We start from the raw sequence: 8,595 nt of genomic DNA, 5'->3' as shown, positions 1-8,595 counted from the left end.
ATTTTTTTTCCCCCCTAATAATATAAAAATACACCTAGGTAGCTAAACAAGGCCTTGGGTGGGGTGCTGAATTTGACAGGGACATCCAGAAGCAAAGACTGTTGTTTTCTGAAGGGAGCAAGAAGGCAGTTCTGTTGGGAAGGAGGGCGTTAATGGCATGCTTGGTGATATGATTCTAAAATCTTTACTGGAGTCAGTGATTTATGAACTTTAGAGAATACAGTACCTGAATTTTAATTATATACAGTCAGAAGCATGTCTTCCTTTTTTTTTTTTTTTTTTTTTTTTTTTGTTTCTATTAGAATTATTGTGGGGTTTTTGTATATTTGTGGGGTTTTTGTATATTTGTTTCGGTAGTATCTTTGGAATGCTCTGCGTATGTATAAATGTATCTATGTATAGCTGTATATGCATTTCTGCAGCAGTGATTGTCTTAAACATTGCTTACCACTGAACTTGGATATTATTAAAACAGTGATGGGGTGGTAATAGGTATAGAAGTATTTTGGAACATGACTGACTACCGAAAGGCAATTTCAGTCGGTTTTTATAGCTTCGTTTCAGAAAACCTTAGGTGCGTTATTGATTACATTCTCATTTAGGATGAAAGTAGGAGCTTTTATATGCATCTCTAAGTTGGATGGTATGGTAACTCGAAGGTATTGACTGGCTGTGTGATATACGACGGTCACAGTTGTCTTTTACTCAGAGGAGCACAGAGTGATGCTGGTTGTCATTCTTACTCTGCTGTGTGGCAGCGTAAATAGTCCCCTTTCTAACCAACCTGGTGGGAAAAGTCAATATCCCATCAGCAAAGGAGGTAAACACATCAGGAGCTGTGTCCTCTCTCATCTTCCCCTGCTCTGTATTACTACAGTTCTTTAAATCTCTTCTCCCCAGTCATCAGATGCACTTGTGTCATTCAAATGCATGGTGTGGCTGTGCTGCAGCCGCAGCCGCTGCCTGCCTCTCCTCCCAGAGCTCCCGGCTCCCATTCTCTTATAATTGAAACTTAAAATTGGCCTCATTACTTCAATGAGGCCCCTCATATTTCTCCATTTTTTTCAGTCCACCCTTTCCTGCTTGCTTCTACAAGGGTAATTGCATCTAAGAAATGTTTGAAGCGTACTGTCAGAAAGGTTATTGCATATAATTGAAGTTTAGATTTAATGTTGGGGGTGGGAGCTCGGTGCTCCGTTAGTGGGACGGCTGGAGCCTGAACTGGAGCGGTACGCGGGCCTGTATTTTTGTTCCCTACTTTCCACCCTGGTTTATTGTTTGCCTCGTCGTTCTCGTGATGAATGTGCCTTCCTGCTCTGTTCAAGTGCCAGCTGTTTCTGCGCATTGATACATTTCACCTTGGTCCCTCCTGAGTTCCAGGAAGCTTTAAACTATTTTAGCCTAGTTTTGAGCTATGAGGACGGTGTTTTCCACAATTCCTTGGCATAACATGCATGGTTTTGCTAATGTATGAGCAGTGGCAAGTGACCCAGTTCCTGAATCATTTATCTCTGAAAATGAGTAAACTACTTAGTGCTGAATTTGTGGCAGAGTGGATTTGGTGTTTTTATGCATCTGGTTATTACAGTTTTCAAAGTTTGTTTAATTAAATCCTGCATTTAAATAATTCCAGGATCATTAAATGCATTTATGCCATAGTGACTTTGGTCTGTTAGTGAACAGATCCTTGTAATCAAAGTTTTTATTGTATTGGTGGTGTAGTTTAAGGAAATGTTAATTCTGCTAATAGACATAATGTCAGTACTGTCTGGGTAATGGTGAGAATGGAATCTTCAACTAGGCAACTTCCTCTGCCTGCTCACTGCCCAAAGTTGCAACAGAAATACCCAAAACTGAGTATGACAGCACAATACACAGCTTCTTCACAAGGATGCATGAAAGGTGCTTACCAGAGTGCTTTTAATCAATGTATTCAGTTACTCAAAACGGCACCATTAATTTAAATTTTCATTTAATTTTTAAAGATTAGACAGCATCATGCAGAGCAGTTGAGTTCAGAAGAACTTTGCAAATAACATGGGAAACCTAAGCAACTGGCAATTGCTTACGATACAAAATCACTGTTTGTATCGTATGCAGTAGATAATCTGCTGAGTTCGTCTTAAAACATCTGAGGCTCTGCAAAAACATTCGGAAATCCTCAGGGAGGAGGAATTCACAAACCCAACAATTGTAATAGCTATTTCTGTTACCGTGCCTCTCTTCCCTGCCATCTCCTCCTGTAGCAGTCCTTGACTTGGCTGCTGAGACAAAGGTGTGTCCGATGGGACGTCTTCATCTCAGTCATATCGCAGCAGTGAGTCATCACAAAAGTGAGTCATTTCTTCCATTGCACAGGTGGACTCAAAAAACCAACATGTCCCTCTCCTCCAAACCCATCTTTTAGATAAACTCAGCTGTTTTAGAGACAACTGGTTTTTCGTCTTAACTTGTGCCATATAGTAAAAGCTGTTTGAGAGCAGATGGAGGCTCCGTTGTTACATGTTCAAGCGTGAAGAGGGCAGTACCAATGTTGTGAAGGTGACAGATGAAACGAGACAACAGCTTTCAGGCAAAGCTAATGAGCAACAGAAAGATCATGCTGGTTGCTCACAGGACACGTGCTAGCGCTGTGGCTGAATGGCTTGAAAGCTCGACCTTTAAGTACCTGTGCTGTGCTCTCGTAGTCCTGCTCGGCCCGAGTCCCTCCAGCCTAATGGAGGGGAGCTGCCTGGGAGCACACCTCTTTTTGCAGTGTATCATTCTTAGGTGCTCAGTGTTGCAGCCTGTCCAGTGCTGCCTGTTCCAAGGTGTAACTGCAGGCGCAGGCTTTTGGGTAGGAGCTGGTGGTTCTAGAACATGGAGTTGGCTGGAAAGGAGGAGCACAACTGCACCAGAGGTGCATCACGTTGGCATTGATATATATCAGTAGAATATTTTGCTCTTTTAGTCTTTGTCCACAGCCTTTGTAAAGGAAAAGCTGGACAACAACCCAAACAAAATCCCTGGATCATTTGGTTTTTTGGTGGCATAAAATTTAACAAACAAAAGAATTAAAATAGAATGGTTTGGACTTTGTTTCTGAAATACATACAAGGTCATGCACATGAGTTTGCACACATGCAAACATACAACTGAGTAAACGTCTCACACTCCAGGCATTTCTTCACAGGTATTATTGATCAAGCATGTGTGAGTGGCTCTCTTCATTTATGTGTCAGGTGAACCTGATGTCGTCTGGTTGAGATACTGGGCACCTTCTCTCCATTTTAGGGTAGGATAGCATAGGATTTCCCCTGTTTGTGCTACTGCCCTTTTCCTTCCAACACCTCTGTAGTGCTGAGCATCATGATCCCTGACCTGCACACAAGGTGCATATAAGAATGCACAAGATGAGTGATAAGTCTGTCTCGGGTTGTGCCAGTGCCAGTGTTAGCGGCAGCAGAGACAAGAGAAGCGAAGCATGGTTTTGTTCACTTCTGAAGCCGCAACTGCTCATTGTAAATGAGATCCTTTCAGAGCCAGCCCTGCTATCGCTTATTTTCTCTGCTCTGACTTAGTGAACCCCTGTTTCACTCCAGTTAGATGGCATGACTGGGCAAGCAGTGCTTCTGGCTAGCTCCTGGCAGGAGCCGCTGCACCTGCACTGGTGGGGCTGCGGGAGGTTCAGCCTCACCACCGTGTGCAGGTTCTGCACGGCCTCCAACCGGCTGGTGGGTGCTGCAGGTGGGGAGGTGGGGGGAGGTGGCAGGGGGGTTGGGAGAGTTTGCCCTAAACATCATCTTTGCTAGCTACAAAATTTACCTCGTTTTGAAATACCATGATTTGCAGTAGTAGTGAATGCAAAAGTACTCTTTGTGGTCATTTAATCCTTCTCTGTTGTTTTTTTTTCCCCCCCTTTGTTCTTCTAGAGTATTTGAGGAAGAAGCCACTCAGTAAGGAAGACTGCGAGGTCTACAAAAGACTGAAGAGCACTGTAGACAAATGCCTGTCCATGAGTGGCTACTCAGAAGTGAACCTCAGCAAACTCTTCAGCAGCAGTATAGGAAGATCTGTGGGAGAGTCCAGTAATGAAAGACAGTGATTGATTCAAAATGGAGAGAGGAGAGAGGCTAGTTCCTTGTTTAGCAGTAATGATCTCTTACGCAGTACTCTGTTTCAGTGTGCACAGTGACATTTTAATAATCTTGTCTCTTCGGAGGGGGGAAAACGGAAGATGGAAACAGGATGTATGATGCACGTGGACATGAAGTACTGGAGGTGTTTTTATCTTCCATTCTTTTCTTCGTTGAGAAACCAGGGTTATTAAAATACAGAATAGTTAATTTTTGCAATATGTTTTGTTGTGTATTTAGACCTATGAGGGAAAAGGGGGTGGGGGAATTGCTGCTTTAATTGGATAATTCCCAGTGAGAGTTGCTGGAATGTAAGTGATCCTAGACTTTGCTCCAGGGTATTTAGTAGAGGTGCTCTCAGGAAGAGAGGTTAGTGGAGGTCTCAGTAGGAGCACTAATGTTTTGCCTTTTCACAGTTTATCTTCTTCCTGATCATAAACATACCAATTAAAAACAATACTAAATCTAAATGCCTTTAAATGCCCTAATACCTTCTGAACAGAGTTAGGGACACTTTACTTTCAAATTTATTAGAGGTAAAGAAGGACTGAAACATGGACGTGCTAAAAATAGGGACCATCTTTTTAGTAAGAGTCTTTCTGAGTGTCTTTAAACATAGTATTTTGCCATGTTGGACATTTCTGTGTAGATGTAAAGACATGCACATGTACAAAACCCATTTTGTACATACACTGGATATAAATGTGTTTCAATTCTTCCCATGCAAAGTCTTTGAAAGTAAGCAGTCAAGAGGGAAAAACGTGTTTGGTATCACATTGTAACCAATAACAGGGGAAGGGAAAGGGGAGAATTTTGTTGCTGTTCTGTAATAAGTTACTGTATTGGGGTTCTTAAAGATTTTGTAAACAAATTGTATTTTTCATTTACTTTTAATAAAATGACAAATAAATATGACAAGAAAAGAACATAAATTTTGGTGCATGCCTTTGTACACAAAATATTGTACTTACGTTTGCCATTAAGTTTGCAATGTGATATATTAATGTAAGGTTATAAAAATTTCCTTTTAAATCTTTAGAAGTATAAAATGTGAAGTTTTCTTAAGACTTGAAGAAAAAAATAAAAGAAAAACTTAATTGTCTGCCTGTTGGAAATATTCCATGCTAGGTCAATGGCTTCAGACTTTTACTGGATTTACAGAAGTGCTTGTGTGTCCATTTTGAGGATGGCCAGACATTAACAAGGGAAACTTGAAGAAGTGAGAGCATCAGCACAAATGTGTTGGGCACCGAAGGGATACACGTTTCTGTCTGTCTTGGAGTATTTTATGACATTGATTTGTCTCTAAAGTGGCATCGGAAGGTGCTGTGTGTCAGCACGGGTAATGTCTCTTCAAATATCCCAAAATTCATGGTTGTCTTTGGAGCAACTTTGGGAGCTAACTCCTTTCATTTTTACTCTACATTGAGTTGCAGTACATGAGAAATTGAGCCTACTCAACCCCTGGTTTTGTGTTGGTGTTTGCCACCCCTGGCAGGCTATTGTTCCTTCCCATGTTTAGTTGGGTTATGGCAAAAGAGAGTTTATTTGGAGGCTTGTCTTGGAGAGAAGGTGTTGCTGCCTAGATGACATGTTGATGTTGCAGCTCTTTGAAAGATCCTGGCTTCCTGTAATTTTGCGCAGGTTTTTTTAGATTTTTCATGGCCAACCCAATTAGGATTATGAAGATATTACTGATATTAACTGGGTAGAATGCCTTAGGAAAGTGAAAAGTGTGACCTTCTCCTCCAAACATTAGGTATACAAATAAAATGGATAGATATGGCATAACCTGACCCTGTGGCACTTGTATGTATCTGTATAATTACAGCTGAAGAGCCTGTTAATTTGCAAGTTTAGGGATGTTTAGATTAAATGAGAGTGTTGTGGAATGATTGTGTAGGGCACAGCAGCATATAGTGGCCCTGCACAGCCGGTGGAGGAGCAGGAGGGGCAAAAGCTTGGAGCCCCCGCAACCCCAGCCAGCCGCGATCCCGGGGGGTGTTCGGAAACGAGGGCTTTTACCCCAAATTAAGGCAAGTTTTGAGTCTTCTCAGCAGAGTTGGTCAGATCAGAGCTGAAGGCTTGGCAAGGAGTAAACTGAATTCCTCTCTGCCCCCCCTCCCCTCAATAAGCTCTGGGCACCGTGCCTCATGTTGGCCCCGGAGAGAGCCTGGGAAACGCAAAATCATCTTTATAGCGTTTAATATTAAATGGAGCTGGTAAATGCAGCGCTGTAAATAATTTGGGAAAGATTAAAGTTTGGAGGTTTGCGATTTGAGGCTGATCTGGCCTGGATTGCTTTCCCTCCTCTTGACCCTCATCACCCCCCCACCCCACCCCACTCCGCTGTTAAAATTCAGGTTTGTGTTTATTTGTATTTATTTGCAGTCGGGGAAGAGGAGTGTTGATACATGGAGCCGGTAGCCAGGTTTCGCTGATGACATGTGTGATATGAAAAACAATTCCCATCCGCAAACACGCTTGTTGCGATGCCAACCCCTGCTCCGCTCCTCTCTGCTCCTCTCCTCTCCTCTCCTCTCCTCTCCTCTCCTCTCCTCTCCTCTCCTCTCCTCTCCTCTCCTCTCCTCTCCTCTCCTCTCCTCTCCTCTCCTCTCCTCTCCTCTCCTCTCCTCTCCTCTCCTCTCCCCTCTCCCCTTTCCTCTCCCTCTCCTCTGGTCGCTCCTCTGCCCTGTCCTCCCTCTCCCCCTGCCCCCCCCCCTCCTCCCCGACAAAGGCGCTGCCCGGTGCCGAGCCGGAGCGCATCTTCCCTCTCTCATCCTTCCCCGTCTTCTGCAGAGCACCTTAAATGTGCCTTAATTGAATAGTTCTCCCGCACCCTCCTTATAGCAGTTTAATAGATTAACTCATCTGTGCCAGCTTCAAATTTCAGATTAAAATTCCTTCATCCCGAAGGCAGCATTATCAGGTTGTTGGAGGCTGTTTTCAAACCTTGGTTTTGAATAGCAGCGGCTCTGCATTAATTTAACCACTAAGCTAATAAGTAGGTTTCGTTTTGTTATGCTAAGCTTTATTGCTTTTCTTTTGATCAGAATGGTGTTGTTGAGCAAAGCAGCAGACAAGGCATTCTTTGATGAGGGAATTAGCGCTCTATTCTTCCTCTATTATTCATAGCACAGTGGAATATGTAAGTACCTGAGGGTGTCAAAGGAGAGCAGGCTCTATTGCAAAGTGTTCGCCTTGTTTCTCTCAATAGCTGACTATGAGATGATAAACCGCTTAATACACTGCACTAATTGGATGAGAGCAAAAAGAGATGGGAATTAAGGCACGGCGAAAGGAGAAAGTGCTACCAGCCTTCATTCACTCTTTCACCACTTTAACAGCACCAAAGGAGGCACAAGCTTTCTATAAGCAGACTAGGGGTTTTGTGCGGAGATAAAATGAACCTGTTAGTGGATTCAGGTAATACACTAATTATTGCACAGTATAAATACCACTACTGGTTTTATAGCACGGAGGTAAACTTCTTTTGAGAAGGTTATAGGATTGCTTGGCAGCAGTATAGATCCTAATAAGGGACCAGAGTAATAACCCCCTGGATTAACAAAATTGCTGCTTGCAGAAGTATGATTCGGGCTTTTACGAAGATTTCAGCGGAATGAATAAAAATGACTGAATGACATTTCTTAATGCGTAATGGCTTGATAATGATTCCCTTTTCTTTAAGGCAAAAATGTGTATTTCAGGCTGCACCGCTAACGATGTCCAGGGAGCAAGCCTTATTTTTCCCATAAATTTTTCTCGCGCCTAGGGTGGGTTTGGGAACTCGAAAATACGGCCGGGGGCAGCGGGGGGGCGGGATGTGAAACGCCAGGGGTGGAAGGGCCGAGCTGCGGGGAAGGGTCGCGGAGGGCTCCAGCGGCGCCTCCCGGCCGGCGGCTCCCGAAGCCGAGGCCGCCCCACGGAGCTGCCCGCCGGGCCGGGCCCGCTCGGTGCGCTCAGCTGGCCGGGGGGGCCGGGCTTTTCCCCGGTACCGGGCCCGCGGGCCGCCGTTGTGGAGCGATGCCGCGATCAGCCCAATTCACCCTCGACAATCCCCCGGCAGCCCTGCGCTCCGGCGGCCCGGTGCGGCCCCGCGCCCGCTGCCCCGGGGGCTGGGCTGGGCTGGGGGCGGGTAGCGGGACCGGCGCGGCCGGGGAAGGGGCGCGGGGCTCGTCGCTGCCCTCCGCGGGGCCGGGGCGGCGGCTCCTGCCGTCCCTGCCGGGGCTTCCGCGCCCTCCTGCTCCGGCTCCGTGGAGGCGGCAGACAAGGGGGCTGCGTCCAAGCAAATAAGAAAAGAAAAGAAGAAGCCGGGGGGAATAAAGGGAAGGGGGGAAGGAAGTTCATCCCGGGGAGATCGAGGCAGGCAAAGACAAGGAACAGGCGCGGAGAAACTTTCCTACTCCCGGGAGGGATGCGGGGGTGCGGGGGGGGGGCACGCCAAGCCCTTCCCCACGCTCTTGTTTTTCCTCCCCCG

The 8,595-nt window shown here is 45.4% G+C and overlaps 1 protein-coding gene across 2 annotated transcripts in view; it reads left to right on the top strand.

Annotated features, from left to right (window-relative positions):
- The window catches only part of POLA1 (DNA polymerase alpha 1, catalytic subunit), a 204,158-nt gene extending 198,941 nt beyond the window's left edge, over positions 1-5,217 (top strand). For both annotated transcript variants that reach the window (XM_040582492.1, XM_040582491.1), the window contains exon 37: positions 3,912-5,217. In XM_040582492.1, coding sequence (XP_040438426.1) covers positions 3,912-4,084 — 173 coding nt within the window. In that variant the 3' untranslated portion in view covers positions 4,085-5,217. The remainder of the gene's footprint in view (positions 1-3,911) is intronic.
- Positions 5,218-8,595: the final 3,378 nt, after the last annotated feature.

This window comes from Falco naumanni, chromosome 2, assembly GCF_017639655.2.
Source record: "Falco naumanni isolate bFalNau1 chromosome 2, bFalNau1.pat, whole genome shotgun sequence".
Classification (NCBI taxonomy): Eukaryota; Metazoa; Chordata; class Aves; order Falconiformes; family Falconidae; genus Falco; species Falco naumanni.
Note: the sequence above shows the minus strand (reverse complement) of the source record. Positions and strands in the feature narration are given on the sequence as shown.